Source organism: Tupaia chinensis, unplaced genomic scaffold (assembly GCF_000334495.1).
Source record: "Tupaia chinensis unplaced genomic scaffold, TupChi_1.0 Scaffold000002_1, whole genome shotgun sequence".
Classification (NCBI taxonomy): domain Eukaryota; kingdom Metazoa; phylum Chordata; class Mammalia; order Scandentia; family Tupaiidae; genus Tupaia; species Tupaia belangeri.
Window position 1 is genome coordinate 6,690,036 of NW_006159428.1, and position 26,670 is coordinate 6,716,705.

At 39.0% G+C, this 26,670-nt stretch overlaps 1 protein-coding gene across 3 annotated transcripts; it reads left to right on the forward strand.

Moving 5' to 3' along the window:
- The first annotated feature begins 636 nt into the window (after positions 1-636).
- Positions 637-23,681, forward strand: GDAP1 (ganglioside induced differentiation associated protein 1). 3 transcript variants are annotated; one of them, XM_006139815.3, is made up of 6 exons: positions 637-816; positions 1,286-1,478; positions 14,302-14,475; positions 16,567-16,661; positions 20,626-20,740; positions 22,375-23,681. In XM_006139815.3, exons 1-6 carry the CDS (start codon positions 700-702, stop codon positions 22,755-22,757), a joined length of 1,077 nt encoding a protein of 358 aa, XP_006139877.1. In that variant the 5' UTR covers positions 637-699; the 3' UTR covers positions 22,758-23,681. The 3 variants fall into 3 exon arrangements, with proteins under 3 accessions (XP_006139877.1, XP_027629428.1, XP_027629459.1); XM_027773627.1 differs by having other exon boundaries at positions 22,378-23,681; XM_027773658.1 differs by having other exon boundaries at positions 796-816; positions 1,286-1,333.
- Positions 23,682-26,670: the final 2,989 nt, after the last annotated feature.

A 26,670-nucleotide genomic window follows, 5' to 3' on the forward strand; every position in this document is an offset into this window, starting at 1 on the left:
GAATAATACTGAGGGCCCACAACATGCAAAGCTTCTCTGAGTGTTTAAGATTTTATTATTTATTCAATTTTCACAAAAACCTCATGCAGGAAATAAAATGCTCTCTACTTCAAAAGTAGAGAAATTGATACAAAATCAGGACACGAATCAAAGTAGTGCTATATTGACTGAAGCGTCATTATTTACTAGCTGTTTATCAGAGTTCCCTCCCCCGCCCCATGATTCCATAGTATTTATCTTAATGCAAACTCAAAGATCCTTATCCTCTTGCTTTCTGTCCACCGGAATTCCTTTCAGTCTGCGGAACAGACTCTCCCCAACAGGAACTCTAAGTATCTTGGGAAGCTGTTGCCACACAACCCACAAAACCGATGAGTAATTTGCTATCACCATTTGTTCTTTCTTCCCTTAATAACCAAGGTCTCATATTTTAGTTAATCACTTTCCCCTAAACACGTCCAAGTGCACCTCCTAGGTGGTTTCTGCGCTGCAGGGCCTCCCTGGCGCCCACACACCGGCGTCTTTGCAGACGCAGCCCCGCAGCGTTCTCTCCGGAGAAACTACACTTCCCAGCTGTCTGTTCGAGGCCGGGACTCATCCCGCGGCACCGCGGAAACCAGAAAACGTAGTGTGGGGCTGTGTGGGTGGCAGGAGCGCAACGCGCCCTGGCCAGGCCTGCCCTCGCTCGCGCACCCAAAAATGGCTCGGAGACAGGACGAGCAGCGAGGGGGCGCGCCCTTGATGGCGGAGGGCAAGTCCGACGCGGAGGTTAAGCTCATTCTGTACCACTGGACGCACTCCTTCAGCTCTCAGAAGGTACCGGCCCCGGCGGCCGAGGGAAGCGGCGCGGATCGGGTTTCAGCACCGGGACAGCTCCCCCAGGGTCCCACCCGGGTCGCCGGTTCTGAGTCAGGCCTCCAGCGTCTCAGCCCCAGATGTGCTCTCTGCAGAGCAGGGATGCACATGTGGGGAGCGGGGGCACGCAGTCTAAAATGGGCAGGTGGCGACCCAGGCCCTCGCTCCTGAAATGCGACACAAGACCGCCCCCTGCGCCTTCGGTGTGCTGGAAGGCCTCGCCTGGCCGGCCTTGGAAAGGGAAGCAGAGGGCAGCGACCCTACAACCGCATAACCTATGGGTTCTGTCTTTTGCTTTGCCTTTCATTCAGATTCTGAACAAAACCGAAAACACTAACTCAAAGTCCAGAAAGTCTGCTTTGCGGTGTTCAGGGAAGTCTCTTAATTGATAGCTTAAATGCGTTGTCGTAACCGGTGTGAACTCTTCCAGGTGCGCTTGGTAATTGCTGAAAAGGCTTTGAAGTGCGAGGAACATGATGTAAGTCTGCCCCTGAGTGAGCACAATGAGCCTTGGTTTATGCGTTTGAACTCAACTGGAGAAGTGCCTGTCCTTATCCACGGGGAAAACATAATTTGTGAGGCCACTCAGATCATTGATTATCTTGAACAGACATTCCTGGATGGTAATGTTAAGGCTATTTGTGATTTCTTGGATTTACTTTCTTTTCTTTCCTTTTTTCCCCCCTTAGATTTACTTTCAATACAAATATGTGTCTGTCTACAACCTACCTCTCTTCCTCCCTTCCCACCCTGCCTCCTTCCTTCCCTTTCTTCTCTCTTTTTTTCTCTTCTTTTGGTTTCATGATGATGGTTTAGTGCTTAAAAACCTTTTCCATTTCCATAAGCACACAAATAATAAAGTAAGTCAATAGCATAAATATTTTGTAAGCCAATATGACTTTATTTAAAATAATTCCATGTAAATTACAAACGTTGATGTCGAAACTTTCCTTTTACATTCGCTTGTTAAAGAGCCTGCAAATGTGCAGTCTGCTATGGTAATTTATTAGCCTTAAAATCAAATTGATATTGATTCTAAGTATACATTATAAAAATAAACTTTTTATCTAATATACCAAATGATTCTATCTAAAGAACAAGAAATGGAATAAATCTTAAACAAGAGCAAATAGGATGTTAGCTTGAGTTCTTTGCCCCAGCTGCTTCCGTATGGCTTGAGTTTTGTCTTTCCTAAAGAGTTATAGGCTTTAATATGTGCAGTGCTTTTTAGGTAATAATTATTTATTGACAGCTTATTATGGGTCAGATATTTCATGATTTCTATTCTATTTAGTCTTCAAAAGAATACATCTGAGAAAGGCAAGGTAGACTAGTTACTTCCATTGTGTGCAGAAGCAAAGAGAAACAAGGTTGCCCAATATCATACAGCTATTTTATGGCAGTCTGGTCTCCAGAGCCTTCATACTACACCAACTGTGACTCACAGTCTTTGCTGCCACTTACCCATTGTGTGGCTTGTACCTTATGACAACCCTTTGAGGTGAATTGTAGCCTCCATGACTTGTCCAAGATTATCAGCTGATCATAGGCAGAGCTGAGAGCAGAACACCAGCCTCCTCACTCTCAGCAGAGCACTCCTCTAAGAGAAGCTACCTGAGATCCAATTATGCCTCCTCTGCCACCAGTTATGTTGATGTTCATTGGATAAGATGAAATCAGAATATAAACTCAAATTATAGGAAGCTGAGAAAGGAAATGATACCAGGTCCCCAAATGTCTGAGCTACTGTACTTAGAAGAAAAATGGGTATGAGACCTAAGTGGGGGAGGTGAGAGAGGGGTAGTTCAGGGATTAGAATAGCAGTGGGCTGTCTCTATGCTTTTTTTTTTTTTTTTTATGGAAGAGGGTTATCCCTATTCTTAATCCAAGTGTTAGTTCTCTAGGGTTCTGATTATAGGTTTTATTAATGGTGGTTTAGGACTAAACTGAACAGCTTAGTGAACTATTGAATACTTTCTCCTCACTATTGCTTAATATCTCCAAAATTTAAACCCTAGGGACTGTACTCAAAATGATTTGATTTAAGACAATTTTTCTCAACCTTGAGCTTTTTGGAAATGGATAAGTCTGTTAATAATAATTTGTATTACTTGGGAGAAGTGAATATAATGTGAACAAAAAATAAATAATGGTGTTAAGAGTTATATTTTAAATGATAAAAAATTTAAAAAAGCATAATAAATGGAAATTATATTTAAGTCTTTTGTTAATATTGCTTGAACTACTGCTACTAGTATCAACATTTTCTTCCACCCATTCCTCTTCCTTTTCTCCTTAAACTGTTTTCCCTCTATGAAATTTAGTAATCTAAAATATGATACTTTACACTATGGTAATGTTTCTGATTATTAGGTTTTCTTCAAATTTTCCTTACTAGGTTTTTCTTTTTCTTAAATGTCCCCTTTTACTTTTATTATGTAATAAAACTAAAATAAATTCCAAGTCCTGTTAAGCTATATTTAAATAATCAAACATGAGAAATACCAAGTTATTCTTTTGATGATTATTTATTAAAGTCGAAGGGAAAACACTGAGGACTAAACAGTAGGATGGAAATACGGAAACTAGAAGTTTATTTTTGTTGAGTTATGTTAATAAATTAGCAATCAAGAGTTTAGTCTAATATGCCACCAACTTGTTGAATATCTTTGGTTACTCAATTTCTCTGCCTTTTGAGTTAGGTGACACTTAGTTTTGTAAGTTGCACAGATAAAACAAGTCCAACCAACTCTTACTGTACTTTTTTTCTAAAATAGTAGTCATGTAATTAGAAATGATTTTTAAAAGATTAATATAAGGAACCTAAATTTTATGATAGATTTGAAGATAGCAAGAGAACAATAGTTAAATAAATCAAAGTTACTGCAATGTACAGTCAAGATGACGTTCATCTTAAAGTTTTGAAAATAAAAAAAGATCAAAACAGATTTGGTGTTTTTATAGTTATAATCGTGATACTTTTAAAGAACCATGGCAAGGGTCAGGTGGTGGCACAATGGTGACACAACATTCTACAATGCTGGATTCATGTGGGAAGGGCTTGGGTTTGTGTTCCAGGGACTCCCTGTACACATGGCTGGCTGAGATTGGGGTTCGATCATGGTGTGAAGACTGTTAGATTGCCTTTCTCTCTGTGTATCTCTTTTTCATGGATATAATGTAAACTAAAATAAAAAAGCAAAAACAAAATAAAACTCATGGGCAATAGGAAAAGAGACAGATCTGAGATAGATAAATGTTTTCCCAGTTATAAAAGAGAAGGAAAGATGAATTCTCCCAATTCTTGCTTTTTAGAATGTGTTCTATCTCCCAGAAGCATTGACATCCCCTGAGAACTTATTAGAAAATGCAGTCTAGCCCAGCCATAGTAGCACAGGCACAGGCACTAGGGGGCCGTTCTGCAATGGTGGAGCCATATGGAAGGCCAGGGTTTGTATCCCAGGTTGACCTGAAATGTACCAGGCACCCATGACTTGGTTGGCTGGAAGGTCTTCTTAGTGTTAGGGGATCATGGGAAAACAGGACCTTGTTGAGCATGCCTATTCTATTTGTTTCCCTCTCAAGAAATGGAAACTTAAAAAAATAAAAAGAAACACAAGTCTTAGACCTGGTTACAGATCTATTGAGTTAGAACCTTTTTTTTTTTTTTAAGAAATTCTTTTTTTTTTTTTTAAGAAATTCTTTTTTTTTTTTTTAAGAAATTCTTTTTTTTTTTTTTAAGAAATTCTTTTTTTTTTTTTTAAGGAATCACTTTATTTATTTTCAATTTGACCAGAGAGGGACAGAGTGAAAAAGGGAGAGAGCGAAAGTGAGAAAGCCAGTCACCAGGGACTCAAACCATGGTCGACCATGTGGTAGTCCAGTGCCCTTAACCACCACGCCACCTGCTGGCCTCAGAACCTTCAGTTTTAACAAAACTCCCAGTTCATATGTACATTAAAGTTTGAATTTATTGTTATAAATTATTGTCTTTAAATCTGGCAGAATTCTAGAATGGATTGTCAAAGGTTTTTAAAAATACTATTATTAATTTTTGAGCATCTCAGTAGAAGGAACCAGCTTACATTTTATACTGGTTGTGAATGTCACCAACACCTTTAAACAATGTGTCTATTATGTGCCAGACATGGTTCTAGATATAGCGTATCCTGATATATCAGCATGTTGTGAAGTGATTATGTTGTTGGATGCCCACATGGCCAACCATGGTTGGAGTCCTAGACCTGGTGGCTTCAAAATCACACTGGGTGCATGTGCATGTGTACTCAAGATCCTGGGAGGAAAATGGAGGAGAAGGGATTGCAGCATGGCCATTCCCCCTGGAAGGTGATTGGTGATTTCTCACCTTCCTTCTCACAGTGTCTTCCCCTCCTCTTTCTGGTGAATACACAGGCCCTAAGGCAAAAGCCTCTAAAAAAATAGAATGAAAAAACCCCACCTATATCCCTAACATTTCCTATAGTGAATATTCTTCAGTACTACTTACTAAATACTTTTGAGTAATTAAAATAAAATGAATGAATTATTAAAATAGCTGTCAACCTATATGGGGTCTCTAGTGGTGTTCTTAAAGACTTTTATTCTCTGACTTGACTCTAACAATTCCATAAATGAATACAGACATAGAAGAAATACATTACATTTGTCAATGACTGAAAAACTGGGGTAACTAAAATGATCAACGTATGAAATGTCTCCTATTGAACAATAATAAAATAAGATAAAGTTTAACAAGGCTAAATATAACATGTAAATTTTATTTTAAAAAAAATCAGCTTCATTAAGAAAGGATGGTGGAACCAGCAGGAGGCGTGGTGGTTAAAGGTGCTGGATTCCCACATGGATGACCACAGTTTGAGTTCTGGACCTGGCAGCTTGCTTTCTCACTTTCTCTCTCTCTGTCTTTGGTCAAATTAAAAAATAATAATAATAACAAATAGAATTAAATAAATGAATAAATTTCTTTTTTTAAAAAGAAAGAATGGGAGACTTGGTTGGTATTAAGTTGTCAGTAATAAAACAAAAGTCCAGTGTGACCTCAGGTTGTTTTAAAAGTGTCGGTTCTGTCTAGAACTGGGTAGTTGTAAGTCTGCATTCTGAGCTGGCTGGAAGAGTCAGCACTTTGTCTATTTCCGGATGGAACTTTGAGGAATGCTGACTAATTAAAATAAGTGGATGGATTTCAAGAGGTGCATAGTTGTCCATGGTTGTAATAGGAGACTGGAATTAAGTGTAGCTATTCATCTGAAGAACAGAATGTAGAAAACTGGCATCTCCCATTAATTTACTCTTTGTCAGTTGGGGATTGTACTATAAATGATGACTTGCTGACCTGGAGACATTTCTCAGCCTTTTTGTGTATTAGTATTTACTTTCGAGTGGTTTTGGGATAGCCCATTAAATAATTGGTAGTTTAGGAGCAGAATTTGAAAACCAAAGTAACTCTTTTCAAGTCTTAACCTGAAATAGTGAATATCTAAGTTGGATAATTACTGTGTTCTTTCTTTCTTTCTTTTTTAACGGTTATATGGAAGAATGGTGTGAATATCAGTGATATTCCTGAGGGGTTAACATGAATCAAAGGAGAATTTAGAAGTGTTCAGTTATGGCTGCTCAGTTATGGGCTAAGAGCTCTCTCTTCATTCTTTCAGTAGTCTTTTATTGGCATTACACTAGGTACACGGTTCTGAGATACCTAAAGATATTTCAAAGATTCTAAATCATTAGGTGTTTACTAATCTTCAAAGATAATTTATTTCTATATATTTGATAATTCTAAATCTGTCTTGTCTTTTTTCTTTTTCTTTTTTTTTTTTTTAAAGAGATTTTTGCCTTAGGGCATGTGCACTTGCTGGAGAGAGAGAGAAAGAGAGAGAGAGAAAAAGAGAGAGAGAAAAAGAGAGAGAGAGAGATGGAAAGTGAGAAATCACCTTTCAGAGGAGAGGGCCATGCTGTGATCCCTTCCCGATTTTTCTCCTGGGATCTTGGGCATGCACACATATGTACCTGGGATGATTTTTGAGCCACTAAGTCCAGGACTCAAACTGTTGTCAGCCAAGTGGGAATCCAGTGGCTTAACCACTACACCCTCTGCTGGCCCCCCACGTCTGTCTTAATTTATGTATCTGCTACTATTAAATCTTATGCTAATATTAAATGTATATGGTACTATTCAGTTTTACAGACTCCTTTTTACACACAAGACTTTTTATATTTTGGCATTTAATGACTAATATGTATATTAAAACAAGTAATTGATTAAGCTAGATAAGTTATGATAGAAAGCAAATTAGGCAAACTCAAGAACAGTTGATGTGACAAGGTGAATATACACACCAGTATGGATTTTAAAATCTATCTTGTACTATTTGTAACCTCTCTTTCTCCTTTTAATTTTTTTCTTATCGTTTTGCCATAGGGTATGTATGCTCACTGAAGAGAGACAGTGAGCAACTGTGAAAGGGAAAGTGAGGAATCACCCACCAGAGGAGATGGCAATGCCACAATCCCCTCTCCTCTGTTCTCTTAGGATTTGGGGCATGCATACATGCATTCCTAGATTTTCAAGCTATCAGGTCCAGGACCTGAACTGTGGTAGAACGTGTGGGAGTCCAACACCACACCACCTGCTGGCCCCCTTAGCTACTTTTTTTTTTTTTATTAATTGCCAAAGGATATATGCACTTGCCAGAAAAAAAGAGTTATAGAGGGAGAGGGAAAGCACCCCACAGTGGGGCATGGTCATGATGTCATAATCCCTTCTTCATCCTGTTGGAATCTTAGACATGTGTGTGCATGTGCAGACAGACACACGCACATACATATACACAGACACACACACACACACACACACACAGCATGTTTTCCAAGCTCTTGGGTCCAAGATTCGAGCCACAAGCCATTAGGATCTGGTTCACTTAACCAGATACAGGGTACAGAACCAGACCTATAATCTCTGTTAGTAAAATTTTTTTAGGGGGGACCAGCAGATGTCATAATGATTATGCCACTGGACTCCCACATGGCCAACTGCGGTTTGAGTCCTGGACCCAGAGGCTTGAAACTCATGCCGGGTGCATGTATGTGCACGCCCAAAGTCCCGAGAGGAGAATGGAAGAGAAGGGATTGCAGCAGGGCTATCTCCCCAGGGATGATTTCTTACTTTCTGTCTTTCTGTCTCTCCGGTCAGCACATGCACCCTATGACAAAAATCTCTCCCTAACACACACACACACACACACACATACACACACACACACACACACACACACACACACGAACCCAAAAAACAAAACCTTTTTCAGTTTATTTACTTATTTGTTCTGAGTATGAGAGAGATAGACAGATAAGTGACCTCATCAGGGTCTTTATGCCATGATGCAATCCCAGCCTCAGTCCATCCAGAGCAAGAGCATGTGTGTGCTCCTGGCATGTACTGGAGACCTCAGGTTGCAAGCCTGTGACCTTCGCATTGGCCTCATCATCAAAGAGCACTACTGCTGCTTTTTAAATAAAATTTAATTTGGCTACTAGATAATAAAAAATGGGTATGAAATAGTAAAGCATATGATTTTTATTATTGCCAGTTAACTCAGTAGTAACTTGGAATGAAGGATATCCTCAGGTGAATATTGAAATTTGGTAATTTAATGTATAATAGTTCTCCAAACATAATATCCCATGTTATATGTCAATGTATATGGTTTAAGTTATTCTTAGAAAATAAAATTTGCTTTGGAAATAGACTATGTTGGTGTTATTAAAATCACATACAAGTCAGATTGGAAACAAAAATTTATTTTATAGGTACAGTTTATTATGATATATTAAAGTTCAAGATTTATTTATTTATTTATTTATTTATTTTTCAAGAGGTTTTTCCTATAGGGTACATTTGCTTGCCAAGAGACAGAGAGAGGCAGAGAGACAGAAAGCAAGAAATCACCCCCCCAGGGGGGATGGCCATGCCACAATCCCTTCTCCTCCATTCTGCTCTTGGGATTTTGGGCATGCACACATACATGCCCGGTGTGAGTTTTAAGCTCCCGGTCCAGTATTTGAATCATGGTTGACTATGTGGGAGTCCAGTAACGTAACCATTATGCTCTCTGCTAGCCCCAAGTATATCATATTTTTAAAAGAACATTAATTTTGAAGTCATTGTTACATTAAAAATATTTATTCAAGGGATTGCCAGTTTTCATTAAAGTTCATAGAATCATTTTATGTCTATCAGTAAAAGGCTCTTGTATATATAGTTGAATAATTTTTTTAAAAAGAATTATTTAATTTATTTTTTATTATTTTTTTAATTTGACTAGAGAGAGAGGGGAGAGAGGAGGAGAGGGCAAGAAAAAAAACGAGAGAGCAAACCTTCAGATCTGGGATTTGAACTGCAGTCAGCCATGTGGGAATCCAGCGCCCTAGCCAGCACACCACTTGCCAGACCTAGTTAAGTAATTTTCTAGCACATCTGCTGAAATTGCAGATTAGCACAGAGTGTGGAAAAAGCATGGTATATGATAAGGAGAAGGAAACAAGTCTTTCAGATGAATGATTGTGTCACTAAAAGTTCCTTTACAAGTAACTTTTTTTGTCTATTCTATGATTTGTTAATTTTAGCAAAGGGCTTATTCTGTATTATGTGTATCCAACAATTAGAACAAATTTTCTGATAAGGAACTTTCCACCTCCAACGTTACGTGTGTTTGTATTAAAAGTCTTAAATATAATACCGATTAAAACTGGTTAAATATTTAATATGTAAAATTTATTCAAAATAATGCTACAGAAAATCCTTGCTGACATGGATCTGTTCTCATCTTCATTTAGAGTTGATCATTCTAAGACCAAAGTTAAAACACCCTTCAATGGTAGTCAATTTGTAACTATGTTTCTTGCTTCATAGCTTCGTTGTTTACCATTGTTATTATATTTTTCAATAGCCTGGAGTAAGATGGGTTGAAGTATTCAATATTGTTTTCATTATTAGATATTAGCAAATAATACCTCATATACTAATGCCATCACTGTGCAGTTTGTAATAAATAAAATTTAAAAAACCAGAGAAGGGCTAGAGTTAGAGAGGAGGTCCAATTTGTTTTCACTGAGCTTAAATAAGGAAGACCTGAAAGTTATTTAAATAGATCTAGAAGGAGTCTACCTACTTTATCTGCCATCACTAGGGAACGCAGGAAATCAGAGCAGCAAATTAATTGAAATAATGGAAACTTATGCTTCAACCCTCTCATTTCTTTTCATCTTTGCATTCTGGGAAACTGAATGTAATTTTTTGGCTTTGTTTTTATTTTAACTAGCTCAGAGCTGTTGTCATTGTTATTCTCCTCAGCAATGCACAGAACCATTTGTCCCCATTAAGTGACTGAAGAATGCTTTTATTGTTCCTTTCTGAATGTCTGAATTTTCTTGCTTTTTTTTTCCCTGCTCTTGTTTGTCACCTCTTTCTCCTTTATGTCTGTCTGCCTGGTTCTAATTTGCCACCTAAATTTATATGTAATACAACTCCTACCCTTTCCCATGCTCATTTCTTCTAGGAACCTTTCTTCAGGCCTTGCGCTGACTTATTTATTCTTCGAGGTTAGTTGCCTTGCCTGGCTTCCACTATGGCAACCCTACTCCCCAGTGCTGGGGCCTCATCTCATTGGCTCATCCTCCAACTCCCCTGTGTCTCTGTCCTGTCCCTGTGTGCCTTATTTTGCCTTTCCCCTGCTGAGTGAAGTAGAATACCAAGAAAACTGTCTTTTTTAGATTTTAACAAAGATGCTCAATGGAAGGATGGGAAAGTAAAATAGGCTAAGACAGAGAGGAAAGGTCTGGTGTGTAATTCAAAAGAGAGTTCCATTTGTCTTGAAAACTCTGCTTCTAGAGGCAGTGGTCTAGGGTGTGAGGAGGTGGACAGCAGCGTGGTGTCTGTGTGATCCAGACAGAGTATCCTTGATGTTTGCAAAGACAAAAAGTAAAAGGGTGGGGAGTGTGTGTGCCAGGTGGTCTGGTGGGTAAGGCAGCTGGACACAACATGGTCCACTGTGCAATTTTAGTCCCAGGTCCAGCTTGAAAAACATCTAGGGTGTGTGTATATGCATGCCCTAAATTCAAAAAGATAAGAGAGATGGAGGAGAAGGGATTGCCCAGGAATTAAAAAAGACAAGAGAGAGCTGAGAAGACAACTTGGGTTCAGTGGGTATCTTATGCTCTGACAGAGCACTTCAGGAAATATTAATAGATTCAATTTGTCTTCTGAAGAATTAAGGCTTGGCCAGATGAAGCTTCCCAGAAAAAAATTAGACCTTGTTTTTCCTGCTCTCATTCACTTTCCCAGGAAGGAAGTGGTATGCTCTTCTGGAGAAAAGCCCCAGGGCCTGACAGCAGAAAGCAGCCAAAGCCAGTAGTCATAAATCTGATGAATTAGGAAGCATTTGAAAATGTACCAGTTATGGTTATTAACCAGAGGTTCTTGGATTTCCCCTAAAAAAGTGGCTCTTAAGCTTTTTGGTCCTAGGACCTGTATATCTTAAAAAAAGGGTCCTTGAGAGTTTTCTTATTTAAATTTATTTATTTACATTCATTTACTGTACATCATTACAGCATACAAAATGAAATTTGTCCATACAGAATACATTGACTCAATTAAACACATCAGAACTTTTGTTTATGTGGGTCATATTTATCAATATTTACCTTTTAGAAATTTAAATTAAGGTGGTTGTGGCAGGTGGCGTGTGGTTAAGGGTGTCAGACTCCCTCATGGCTGACCATGGTTCGAGTCCCAGACCTGCTGGCTTTCTTTCTCACTTTCTGGCTCTCTCTCTCACACACTCTGTCTCTGCTCAAATTCATATAAATAAATGAATGAAGATTTAAAAAATTAAATTAAGAAAAATATAAAACTAGCATACTCAAGCACACACCCTGTCAGCTCAGAGTGATGGAGTCATCACATTTCGTGGTAACCTCTGGAAACCTCTGTCATACACTCGAGAGACAATGTGTGTGAAGAAGCAACTCTTATCAGTATTGCTATAAAAATAGCATTGACTCTGTGAATCTCCTGAAGTGCTGGGAAAGTGTTGAGACCCTTAGCTCATAATCTGTCATTGGTTGCCCTCAGGATTCTGCAGGTAGAATTCGGATTTGCGAACTTAGAAGAACATCGTTTATTTCCACTTATTTCTAATAGACATGTATGATTTCTTTATTACCAATGTAGTACTAATCCATAGTAGTATCAGGAGTCACTGTGACTGTTGCGAATAGAAGTCACAGATAGCTCTGTTTATAGTATATCAAGTTACCAGAGATGTCTTAGTACTTTCAAATTAGGGTAGTTATTAGACCTGTGGCTAGATCTTGATAATGTGGTGATAAAGAGGCATGCATGTCAGTGTTTTATAATTCAAAATCGTTTTGATAACTGTATTGTAACAGAATTGATTTCTTTGCAATCCCATCTTGTATTTCATGCATTTAAGAACATTGTTATTTTATGTCAGTGGCACACAAAAGGTTAAGGATGCTCTAGAATTTCAAGGCTCCCCGTCTGTTGTCCTCATGGTAACTTCTATCATGCATTGCCACGAGGGTCCTGGAGATACTGAAGGTCCTGAAAAGACAGCCCGAGGTGCTCTGCTCACTGTTAGATTTCTGGTGTGTAGAGGCTTGCCGCCACATAGGTGACTTCCCAGCCTTCTTCCCACACAGTCAGCAGTGAAGTGTGCTTAGGGAAGGGAATTCCCTTGCTGGGGAGCAGTATGTAGCTCGTGGCTCATTTTTGTTATTCTAATGCAGCCTTCAGAGTTGGACTCTCCAAGATGGAATTAGCTCACTAGCTGGAGAAGTCATCCATTTTTCTTTTTCTTAGAGAGTCAGAAATAGCCTGCTGGCTTGAAAAGCCTGTTCTGCTTGGCATGGCATTATGAAATCTTGCCTGAAATGCTCTGTTGATGGCAACCAGTCTAAACTGTCAATGTTTATAAATGAGTGTGGGAGGCTCAGACAATTCTAAATTAAATAATCCAGGTTCAGAAATATATGAAGGGCTGGCAGGTGTCATGGTTGTTAAGGGCACTGGGCTCCCACTGACTGCAGTTTGAGTCCTGGACCTGCTGGCTTGCTTTCTCATTTTCCCTCTCTCTCTCTCTCTCTTTTTTGCTCTGTTCCTTTCTGGTCAAATTAAAATAAATAAATAAATAAAGGTAAATAAAATAATTTTAAAAGAATAGAAATACAAGAAGAAAGAAGATTGAGACTATTCTTTTTTACTAGTTGGAACAAGCTAGTTGGCATTTTTCTGGGATGTTTGAGAATCAGAGGTGGAAAAGGATCAGGGACAGAGCCCTGATCTTTGGGTTGCATCGTCACTTTCCTACACTCACAACCCTATTCACAGCTCTCTGTGCACTAACACAAAATTATATTAAAAAAAATGGATTGTCTCTGAAATGTAAACCTTTTGATGATGGCAAAACAGTGCATTACCTTAGGAATTAGGTAACTTGAGGTCGTGCTCTGCCTCAGCTGTGGGTATCCTCTTTAGCTACTGCAGAGCTTCTGCAGCTCAGGTAGTCTATAATAACTGGAACTGTATTCAGTAATTATAATTTATTGGTTATCTGTCAAATATTATATTAAGCAAAGAGGATTTAATAGAGAACAGTAAGTAGTCTCTGACCTCAAGAAGTCTACTGACTGGATTTTAACCAGCAAATGAAGATTTATATAGAACCCCCTTCTCAGAGGTCAGTCGTGAGAAATTGCTGCAGAAACTGCAGCTGTAATATTAGAGCAAGGCCTCTTCTATTCCATACAGATCGTCATTCCACATTCACATAGTGTCTTCCGTTACTCTTGGTGTTGGTTGGCACCTAGAAAACAGTGTTCTATGACTATCTTCTCATAATGACTTAATGAAGTAACTTAATCAACCTTTACTGAGGACCTAAAATGTATGAAAAACTCTCCTACTTCTTGCCCTGAAAATGTTCTTGGGACAAAAAGATACACTTGATTGTAGAGTAGTGAGGGCTGAAACAGGATGTGCAATGCATTGTGAGTGTATGGAAGAAGACGTGCCTGAGCCAGTCAGATGTGGGCAGTTGTAGGAGATCAGAGGCACTTCTTGGATCAAGTGGTCTAAACAGCAGCATCTTGAGGGTTAAATAGCAGTTTGCAAGCTGGAGGAGTGAGAGAATGCCAGTATATAATCAGAGTTTAGGATCCAGTCTGGTACATCAGGCCATTTCAAATTTTGAATATCTGGGCTGGGAAAATACTGTTCTTTAAATGTACTGATGTGATGTCAAAAATGATAATGATGAGGGGGTTAGGGCTTATATTTTTGCTTTGGATATAATATCTCATTTGTAACATTTTCTTCAATATTTGCATATGTGTCTGTGTGCATTATAGAAAGAACACCCAGGTTAATGCCTGACAAGGGAAGCATGTATTACCCACGAGTGCAGCACTACCGAGAGCTGCTTGACTCCTTGCCCATGGATGCCTACACGCATGGCTGCATCTTACATCCTGAGCTGACAGTGGACTCCATGATCCCTGCCTACGCAACCACAAGGATTCGCAGTATGTAAAACTCTTGCAGACCTGGAATTTCACCTGAAGTTTTAACATTCATTTTTGAGATCCTAGCATATCTCATCGTCATGGAGAAAAGACTGAGAAATGAGAATAGGGAGGTTGAGTTTGCTTCTTGGATGTGCATTATGGATTGATCCATGAACTGACCAGATTAATCTGTGCTTCAGCTGTTCGGCTGGATATTTATTGTCCGTAGAACCCTACTTGTCAGCTCTTGGCTTTGAGAGCCAAGTTTGGATAAAACTAAGAAGAGTGGTCTATGGAAATTTAAGGAATATAACATGTTCTTATGCAAGATGAACTGGGAGTCAGAAAAGCTGGGGTCTGCCTGCGATTATGGGTAACCGTGTGTGAGGGAGCCAGACTAGAGGGCGTCTAGTACTTCTACAGCCAGTGATTGAGGTTTATTGAGATCAGACTGTGACAGCCAGCTTTTCCCTCCCTCCTGCTCTGAGGGTAGAGTGAGGTCAGTACGTGAGATGTGAGCTTAAGGAGCTGTGCTGAACAGCTCGGCATTTGGGGCAGGAAGTAGGGAAGGTGGCAGGACTGGACTCTGGTGTATGTGACTAGAAACTCTCAGATGCAGGTCTTCTAAATCCAGAATCTGTGTTTTGTCCATCACATCATACCTCGCCTTTATTATTCTCTTGTTCAAGTCAATTTTCTTTCTTTTTGATATCCACCTCTTCTTTTTCTATTTCCTTCCCTTCTTTCCTCTTCTCCACTCCCTTCTCTCTTTTCTTCCATTCTTTTCTTCCTATCTTCTCTTTTTGCTTATCCCCATCCTCTTGCTTTTTTAGAATTTTCAATTTTATTTATTATGATTATTATTTGTGTGAGAGGTTTCCGTTATAGGGCGCATGTGCTCGCCAGAAAGACAGAGAGACAGAGAGACATAAAGCAAGAAATCACCCCCTGGGGGGATGGCCACATCGCAATCCCTTCTCCTCCATTCTCCTCTCGGGATCTTGGGCACACACGCACACACGCCCGGCATGAGTTTAAGCCACCGAATCCGGGACTTGAACCACGGTTGACTACATGGGAGTCCAGTACCATAGCCATTACACTAACTGCTGGTCCCTATTATTATTATTTTTAAAATTTGACCAGAGACAGAGACAGAGAGAGAGAGAGAGAGAGAGAGAGCGCGCAGGTCCAGGACTCGAACTGAGAGTCCAGTTCCTTAACCACCATGCCACCTGCCGGCCACATCTCTTGTTTTTACTCCTTCTCTGCATAAGTACTCATTATATGTTGGAACAAGTATTCCAATCACAAATCTATCGCATGCAGTTATTATTACTATTTTTTTTTTTAATAAGCCTCTTTTCCATAGTAAGCTCAAGGAAAGCAGAAACCTCCCATGGAACTGAAGGGCAAAAGCTCTCTTGATCTTGATTATCAGTACAAATACAGAATGTGAAAATAGGGCCTCAAAAAAAGGGGAAGTGTAAAAATATAAGTTTTTTTTCTTTCTTTCATATAGAAGTTCTTTATAAAATACTTGAAAGGTACAGAAAGGTAGAACAATTAGCCGGCATGGAGCACTGTGTTGTGCTAGGCCTTCTCTGAGAACTTCCCATGGAGCTTCTGTCCTCCCTGTGAGTGGCAGGTACTCTCCTAGTTTCCCTTCAAAGATGAAGAAACCGGGAACCAGCAGTTAACGTAATGACTACGTCGCTGGACTCCTATGTAGTCGACCGCGGTTCGCATCTCGGACCCGGTGGCTTAAAACTCACGCCGGGCGCATGTGTGTGCATACCCAAGATCCCGAGAGGAGAATGGAGGAGAAGGGATTGCAGTATGACCATCCCCCCTGGGGGGTGATTTCTCACTTTCTGTCTCTATGTCTCTCTGTCTGTCTGGTGAGCGCACGCGCCCTATAGCGAAAATCTCTCAAAAAAAAAAAAAAAAAAAAGATGAAGAAACCAAGCCATATACAGGGTCGGTCTGAGGCAGAGGCCAGGCATGAGGCGCACAGCTTGGGCCCTTCCTATTGCATTTCTCTGCTTCTAGTCTCAGGTATAGAGGAGAGAAAATAATTTCCTATCTCAAAAATATTTTCACTCTCAGGCCAAATCGGTAACACAGAGTCTGAACTGAAGAAACTTGCTGAAGAAAACCCAGATTTACAAGAAGCATACATTGCAAAACAGAAGCGACTTAAGGTGAGTGAACCAGGCTGACTGTATCCAGCATCCACGGTTTGTATTAAATGTTCTCCTTTTTGTAAAGTACTGCTACTTTTAGAATATTTTCTATTATATTTCATAATACGCCAGTACAGGTATTGTATTGGCTTATGTTCTGCTTTTACAAATAATTTTCTTCATTAATTTGATAATCAAATTGCATAAAAAAATATTGGGACCAGCAGATGGTGTAATGTTTCATTACAATGGGAGAGAAGGCGTTGCGGTGTGGTCATCCCCCCCGGGGGCTGATTTCTCACTTTCTGTCTCTCTCTCTCTCTCTCTTTCTGGTGAGCGCATGCGCCCTATAGCAAAAACTTCCCCTTCCCTCCCCACTCCCAAGAAAAAAAAAGATATTAAGCATGCTAGTTGCTGAGCAAAGTTATAAAAATGTCAAAACAAGTTATTAAATATTCTTTTTTTCCTTTATTATTTTATACATTAAATCACTATACATCATTTAGATTATAGAGACTTTACCCAGCATGATATACACCTCAGTCCAGCCCAGTTGAGAATATTATACACATCAACAGATAATAAACCATATCTGTGTCCTACAAATGTCTTACCTCTCTATTTTTTTCCTCAAATTTCATTTCCTATGCTCTTCCCCTCCCACACTCTCCTTCCACTTTGTCTCTAGTGTCCATAACAATTTTTAATGCTTTTATGTCCTCTAGACTTTCAGTCTCTACCATAGAGTGCAGACAGTTGGTATATATTAATTGGAAACATACAATGTCTCTCTTTCATAGCCTGACTTACTTCACTCAGCATCGAATCTTCCATATTTGTCCACTTTCTATCAAATTTCAGGGCCTTTTTTTTTAAAGAATTATTTTATTTAACTTTATTTATTATTATTATCATTATTATTTTTTAGTTTGATCAGAGAGAGACAGAGAGAGAGAGAGACAGAGAGAGAGCAAGCAAGCCACCAGATCCGAGACTTGAACCATGGTCGGCCATGTGGGAATCCAGCGCCTTTAACCACCATGCCACTTGCCGGCCCCTGGCCTTGTTGTTTTTTATGGCTGAATAGTATTCTATGGAGTATATGTGCCACACTTTTTCAATCCATTCATCTGTTTGTGGACATTTCATTTAGTTTCATGTCTTAGCAATCGTGAATAATGCTGCAATAAATATAGTTGTGCAAGTTCTTTTCTGACTGAGCATTTTCCTGTCCTTTGGGTATATACCCAGGAGTGGAATTGCTGGATCATATGGTAGTTTTATTTGAAGGTCTTTGAGGAACCTCCATATTGTTCTCCATAGTGGCTGGAACACTCCTTCATTCCCACCAACAAGGTAGGAATGTTCCCCTTTCACCACGTCTCCTCCAGCACTTAATTTTTTTTTTTTTATTTTATTTTGCCATTCTGACTGGGATTAGGTGGTATCTCATTGTGGTTTTGATCAGCTTTTCTCTTGTGAAGAGGGATGCTGAGCATTTTTTTCATATGCTTTTTTTTTTTTTTTCCTGTTTGTGTGTCTTCCTTAGAGAGTTGTTTGCTCAGCTTATTTCCCCATCTTTTAATTGGATTAATCATTTTCTTCTGGGTAAGCTGTTTGAGTTCTCTGTGTATTCTGGTTATCAGTCCCTTATCTGAGGCAGTTAACAAAAATTCTCTCCCATTCCAAGAGTTGTTGATTCACACTAATTACAGTGTCCTTTGCTGTACAGAAACTTCTTACTCTGATGCAATTCCACCTACCTATTTTGGGGCTTACTGCCTGTGCTTTGGGAGTCTTGCTTAAAAAGTCTTTGCGTACACCAGTGTCTCCCAGAGTTTCCCAAGTGTTTTCCTCCTGTAGTTTTATAGTTTGCGATCTTAGGTTTAGATCTTTGATCCACTTCGAGTTGATTTTTGTAAATTGTGACAAATAGGGGTTCAGATTCATCTTTCTTCAGGTGGATACCCAGTTTTTCCAACACCATTTGCTAAGAGGTTTTCCTTTTACCACTGGATTGACTGGTACCCTTTGTCAAAGATGACTTGGCTATATATTTTGGGGGTTGTTTCTAGGGTCTCTACTCTGTTCTATTGGTCTTCATGTCTGTTTTTGTGCCAATACCATGCTGTTTTGATTATCCCAGCTTTGTAATATATTTGGGGGTTAGGAACTGAAATGCCACCTACTCCATTCTTCTTGCACAGGATGGCTTTGGCAATACGAAGTCTCTTATGATTCCAGACAAATCCTATAATTGTCTTTTCTAGATCTGTGAAGAATGTCTCTTGTAATAGGGATTGGATTAAATATGTAGATTAATTTGGGTAGGATTGCCACTTTGATTATATTAATTCTGCCAATCCAGGAACATGAGATGTCCTTCCACTTTTTTATGTCCTTTTTAATTTTCTTTTTAAAGATTTTCATAGTTTTCTTTATGTAATCTTTGACTTCCTTGGTTAGTTTTATTCCTAGGTGTCTTATAGTTCTTGTGGCTATGGTAAATGGGATTACTTTCTTCAGTTCTGTCTCTGCTTGTTGTTTGTATATAGAAATGCTATAGATTTTTGAAGGTTAATTTTGTATCCTGCCACTTTACTGTATGTATTCAATACTTCGAAAAGTTTTTTCATGGATACTATTGGGTCTTCTATGTAAACAATCATGTAATCTGCAAACAGAGATCATTTCAGCTCTTCTTATGCCTTTTATTTCCTTCTCTTGTCTGATCTCATTGGCTAGGACTTCCAGTAATATACTGAATAGGAGTAGAGAAAGTGGGCAGCCTTTTCTTAATGGTTAGCTATAGGTATAATGTTGGCTATAGGTTTTTCATAGATGGTTTTTATTATGCTGAGAAACGACCCATCTATGCCAATTTTCCTGAGAGTCCTAATCATAAAGGAATGTTGTATTTTGTCAAATGCTTTTTCCACATTAATTGAAATGATAATATGATTTTTATCTTTCTTTCTGTTAATGTGGTGTATTACATTTATGGTTTTGCGTATGTTGAACCACTCTTGCATCCCTGGAATAAAGCCTACCTGAACATGATAAATAACCTTTTTCATATTCTGTTGAATACAGTAAAGTATTTTGTTGAGAATTATTGCATCTATATTAATCAGAGATATAGGTCTGTAGTTTTCCTTTTTTTCATATCTTTATCCATTTTGGGAATGAGGGTAATGGAGGCTTCATAGAATGAATTTGGAGGGTTCCTTCTGAATTTGGAAGGGTTCCTTCCTTTCGGAGCTCTAGAAACAGTGTGAGTAGAATGGGGGTTATCTCTTTAAATGCTTTGTAAAATTCAGAGTGAAGCAATCAGGACCTGGACTTTTTTTTTTTTTTTTTTTCTTTTCTGTTGGGAGGTTATTTATTACTGATGAAATTTTATTGCTTGTTAAATGTCTATTCATGCTTTCTATGTCCTCCCGAGTCAATCGTGGTAGATTATATTTGTCCAGGAATTTATCCATCTCATCCAGGTTTTCTTCTTTGTGGGCATAAAGTCACTCATAGTATTCTCTAATAATGTTTTGTATTTCTATTATGTCTTTTTTTTTTTTTTTGGAGAGGTTTTTTCACTCTAGGGCGCGTGCGCTTGCCAGACAGACAGAGAGACAGAGACAGAAAGCGAGAAATCACTCCCCAGGGGGGATGGTCACCCCGCAATCCCTTCTCCATTCTCCTCCCGGGATCTTGGGCACGCATGCACACGTGACCGGCATGAGTTTTAAGCCACCGGGTCTGGGATGTGAACCGCAGTCGACTACGTGGGAGTCCAGCGACATAACCATTACGCTAACTTCTGGTTCCCAGCATTGCTCTTGCTTTGATAAACATATTTTTTTTGCCCATTACGTAAGCAGACTCCAACTGTAAAAGAATTTATATCTGCTTAAGTTTCTTTCTTTCTTTCTTTCTTTCTTTCTTTCTTTCTTTCTTTCCTTTTTTTTTTTTTGTTGATAATTAGTCAAAGCTGCTTGATCATGACAATGTCAAATATTTGAAGAAAATTCTGGATGAGCTGGAAAAGGTCTTGGATCAGGTTGAAACTGAGTTACAAAGAAGGAATGAAGAAACCCCAGGTAGGTGCTCATTTGTATTGTTTCCCTCTTTTCAATATCAGAAATATTTCTGGGAACATTTTTAGATTTCAACAGAAATGTTCTGTGATCTGTTTTTCATTGTTGTTGTTATTTACAGGCAATTTTAATTATGTCAGCAACAATGATACTGAACTCAGAAAAACCCAGATGTCTAGTTGTGACTCAGTTTGTGTTTATCTGAAACATGACTGATGAAGAATTTTTCTGCACAATTTAAATTATAGTTGGATGATTCTTATCATACTTGTTTTACAGATTTGTAATTACAGTAGTTAGTTTGGTTGAATAACCTGAGTAATTGCTTGAATGCTCCCTCTAGTGCTATCCTTAGGCAGGGAGAAAAGTCTGACCTAAAGTTAAGTTTGAAATGGGAGCTGGTGTGTAGGTGGCAGGTGTATGTCTGCAGGCTGGCTGGAAGCTTTCCGTGTGAACCAACTTCAGGAGGAAGCCATTGCCCAGGTGTTTACGCCTGGACCATTTGCATTACTCTGACAGCAGAGTTGAAGACTGTGTTACCTGAAACTTGCTTCAGAATAGGGACCCTCTTCTGCTTTAAATAAGTAACTAAACTAAGAGCAGCAGCCACTGAATGATGTTTCAGGCCCATCTGTGGATTTTTTCCAAAGCACACCTGTTGTTTTCCCAAGCCAAAAGGAAGTATTGTTTACTTCTCTGACTTGGAGACTCTCAGTCCCTCAGAGTTCTATGCAAGATGGTAGAAAGGCTTTGAGCTCATGTGGCTCCAGTTTCACACCTGGGTGGCTGATAGATGTCAGGCAAGTCTCCTTTAGCTTGGAATGCATTTGCAAGAAACTTTCTGCCCCCAGCTATTTATTTTTTAATAAATTCCTACTGGCAAAAAAACCCTCTCTCTGTCCTAGACAATATAATCTTCCTTCTTCTTATTTATTTAGAGAGTTATTTACTATAGGGTGCATGTGCTCACCAGAGAGACAGAGAGGGACAGAGGGACAGAAAGCAAGAAATCATCCCCCAGGGAGGATGGCCATGATGCAGTTACTTCTCCATTCTCCTCAGGATTTTGGGCATACATGCACACATGCCTGGAGTGAGTGTTAAGCTGCTGGGTTCAGGATTCAAACCATGGTCAGGTTGCTGGCACCATATTTAATTATTTTTAATAAAAATTTTAATTGTAATTTCTAATTAACATATACATCTTTCAGCGTAAAATTACTTGCTGAATGGGTGGTCAAGAAAATATTCCATGGGCCAGCAGGTGGCATGGTGGTTAAGGCAGCTGGATTCCCACATGGCCCACTGTGATTTGATTCCTGGACCCTGTGGCTTAAAGACCATGCTCGGTATAGGTGTGTGCTCATGATCTTGAAGGAGTGTGGAGAAGATGGGATTGCGGGATAGCCATCTTCCTGGGGCATATTTCCCTCTCTCTGCATTTCTCTGACTCTCCTCTCTGGTGAGTACATGAGCTATATGCAAAAAAAAAAAAAAAAAAAAAAAAAGAAAGAAAGTGTATGTGTCATGGCCTTGGTGTACCCATACTTGCTCTTAAGGCCAAGGTCAGAAATGCCAGCTAGAGTCTGTCTGTACAGTGCTTGCCCCTAATTGTCCATGTTCTTTTCTTTGACTAGAAGAGGGTCGCCAGCCTTGGCTCTGCGGAGAATCCTTCACCCTGGCAGACGTCTCGCTTGCTGTCACATTGCATCGGCTGAAGTTCCTAGGGTTTGCGAGGAGAAACTGGGGAAATGGAAAGCGACCAAACTTGGAAACCTATTATGAGCGTGTCTTGAAGAGAAAAACATTTAACAAGGTTTTAGGACATGTCAACAATATACTAATCTCTGCGGTGTTGCCAACAGCATTCCGTGTGGCCAAGAAAAGGGCCCCAAAAGTTCTTGGCACCACCCTTGTGGTTGGTTTGCTTGCAGGAATGGGATATTTTGCTCTTGTGCTTTTCAGAAAGAGACTTGGCAGCATGCTATTAGCACTTAGACCCAGACCAAATTACTTCTAGGCTCATTGGGACCTGGTGGTGGCAGCACATCAGCCATTCAGATAGACCCGTGTCCACTTTTCCAGACCTAGTGAAGAATTATCCTGGGCAACTAGTGAAATGCATACTTTACTGTTTGGGTAGTTTATATGGGGAGAGGACACTGGAAGGTTCTTGAAGGCTGATAACTGAGATTACTTATTTGCAAACCTGAACTAATCCATCCTTAAAACATGTGCAACCTCAAGATGTAAACCTTTATCTCAAAATGCCAGTTCAAGTTCTGAACTGTTTGAGGGGTGGGCAGACAATAACAATAAGCTATGAATGGCTGTAGGTCTTCACCTGAGACTATCTGGATGTGCTGAGTGTTGAGTAGGTAGTGATATTTCCTCCTGGAATTCAGAAGTCATCTTTGTCACACACACACAGGTTCAGACTGCAACAGGCTTTATCTTACCATTGCTTGCTTTGGGGAGAAATAACAGAGACAAAAGGCGGAGGGAGGCGGAAATGGGAGAAAGAAGTCTTTATAAGGTAGAGCAGTAGTATGTAACTTCCAGGTGCCTCTGCTCTCACTCGTAGGTGCCCATCTCTATGGTAAACATCATATTTAACTTCTTGTGGCCACTGCCTGCACATATACGCCTGCAAGAGAGATCTTGGAAGGAAAGGGCTAGGGAGTTACTGAGGGTAGTAGGCTTGAGGGAACCTGGGCTTTACATATGTAGCACCCCATTTTATCTTATTATTTTAAACACTATGAATCACACTGATTGATTTAATAGGATTAAGTGCTTATACTTATACTTTGGCATGAAATGCCTAGGATCATTTGTGCCTAGCATAAAAAGTTTTAAGTGCTATTAAGATAGTTCCTGGGTTGGCCAGTGGCATGGAGGTTAAGGCAGCAGGATCCCACCTGGCCAGCTGAGTGGTTTCAGTTCTGGAACTCTGGTGGCTTGAAAAGCATGCTGAGAGCATGTATGTGTATGCCCAAAATCCCAAAGGGAGAAGTGGAGAAGGGATTACAATGTGACCATCCCCCATGGGCGGTGCTTTCTCACTATTTCTCTCTGTTCCTTTCTGGTGAGCACATGTGATATAGTGGGAAAAAAAGATGGCTCCAATGGTTCCTTACCATTCCTCATGGTCCAGTTTGATGGTGCCTGTGAAGTCACTCCTGTGGACCACCGTAGCTGGTCAGTGGGGTAGGCCTTTATAGCCCTCCTTATTCTATGACTAGCATTCAGGTATATGTCCCAGCTAGTCACTTGCATGGCATGTAGCTGGGTAATGGATGTTGGGATGATCTAGGAGTACCAGATAGGCTTCTTCTTCAGCTGGAAAGACTGGTGCATTAACATAAAAATTATTGTCCAGGCCTTCCATATGTTTGTGATTAACAGTAGAGCCTTAAAAAGTAGAAGAGAAGAGGAAGGTCTAGTTCTAGGTCTTGCTAATTAATTTAGAAGAGATAAAATCAATGGATATAGTAATGCCCACCTGTATTCATTCACAAATGTAGAGACATTTTGAGGGGTACCTCTGTCCGTCTAGAAGGGATTATCCCAGTGTGTCCCATGAATAACCATGAAACTGTCTCACATGGGCTGTGCAAAACAGCCAATGCATGTTGAGCATATCAATCCAGAAGTCTGAATTTGAAAAGCTCCCAAATCAGTAACATTTTGAGTGCCCACCTGACATCATGAGTGGAAAATTTCACACCTAACCTTATGTGACCGGTCACAGTCAAAATGCTTCAGTATAAAAGTATTGTATCAAAGTACCTTCAGGTTATGTGCATGAGGTATATATGAAACACAGATGCATTTTGTTTTTAGACATGGATTCCTATCCCCAGGGGTTTTGGGGTATTTTCATGTTATGTACATGTGCATATACAAATACCCCCAAATTCAAAGATATCCCAAATCTAAAATTCAGAAATATCCCCAATACAAAACACTTATGGCCCCAAGTATTTTGGATAAAGGATATTTACTGGGTACTGACTTTGTATTGAAAAGGAAACAAACCTAGGAACCAATGACTTTTTGATGGTAAAACAATTCTATAATTCCTTTTCTGTTCTATAATTCCATTTCATGACTCAGTTATATTAAAACATCCTGATGAAAAAGATGTCCCCTGTTTACAAAAACTTAATGACATGTCCAGAGTAAACCCAATCCAACAATAAAATAATAGGCTGGCAGATTTTATGTCTTACTTTCGCATATCATGTGGAGTTTGCTGGGCCATTCCGATCCATCATAACAGCCATAGATTTGATTTTTCAAGAGTTCATAGTGTTTCAGAATTCTTTATATTGCTCTGTTATAAACAAAAACTGAGACATGAAAAAGTCAAAATTGGATTTTCATGAAAATTCCACCAACATTATTTTCCTGGAAAAGGGCTGTTGATTAAGAATGAATAGGAGCCTAGTGTTAGCTTTTCTTTCAAACCATTACTGAATTAGAGGGATTATATTAGAAGTGTTTATAATTTTCTTATGCAGGTTCGTTAGAAATGCGCTTGTGTCAATGTTGAAGGTAATGTTCGTTCTGGCTTCACTTAGCTTATGGATACTCAAAGATGTTTGTTTAGGGATATAATAACCACTAGATGTCACTGTTCACCCAGTAGTCTAAAATTGTTTAGGTTCACAAGCCTTCTGAAATGTTTCAAGTGAAGATAAACATTAATGACCTTAGTTTCCGAAATGAGGGCATCTTCATCTGATTGTTCATTTGTAAAAAAGCTGAGGCAAATGTAATATTGATTTTAATGCTTTGGAAAGGATAATAGTACCACACCATGTTACTAAAGAGTTGAACGCATACTATTAGCGATTATGGGCACTTTTATGTATTTTCTTTTTATGATCATTGGTGACTGGCCAATGTGCTCTTCGATTTCCAAGATTTATGTAAATATCACAATTAGAAAAATGCCTGAGGTACTAAAGTTATGTTGGCTTTTCACGTCTTAACACACATAAATGCTATTTTACTGTTACTGCAATTATATGCCTTTTGAACCTATTTTCCTTAATTGCAGATAGTTGTAAATTGCTTGCTCAATTTTCAGTAATTATTGTTATTGACACCAGAGTTGTAGATTTTTGGTGTTGTTGAATGTAATAGAGAGATCACGATACTATTCTGCCTGTAAGATCAATAAAAGTAAATGGAAAATAAACATGAACCCTAAAACAAAGTACTTATTTTGTAATCTTTTTGGAGAAGCAGATATGTATTTTTTTCATTTAAAATCAAAATATCATATGGTAATTACAAAGGGTAAAGTAAGCAGAAATTAGGTATTCCAAATATGTAGCTATAGGATGACATATTTTCCTTATGATAAAGTTGACCGACTCCTGATTCATTTGAGTATGAACAACTTTATGGTTAAAATCAATGCTAGCCTACAGAATAACATATCGATCCTGATTATTGAAGTAGTCTTTTGGTGGCCAGCCACCTATCAGGTAAGAACATGAAAATGATAACCACTAAAAAGTATTTACCTCTGCAAAATGGTTTTGTTACATGTTTCCTGGGTTTCAAATATTACTTTTCTTATGATATTTATATATATTTGTGACATAGCTAATTATCTTCCTTTTATCAAGCATGGATTATGAATATCCCAATTACTGTTTGTGTTTATCTTGGTAAACTTAGTCATTGTTCTAGCCATCATATAAAAATTGGATACTATTTTTGTTTTACACTGAACAAAGCTAATTAAATGAAGGAATGATAAACCTTATCTTTCCTAAGTTTACAAGCAAAAAGCAAAAGCAACAATATTGAATACTCACGAAAAGTCAAATGAATAGGTAACATCCTCTGCTCAGAAGAGAAAACAGTACCGTGATAAAGCTATAAGAGTTAAATTAATGCAATAAACAAGGCAG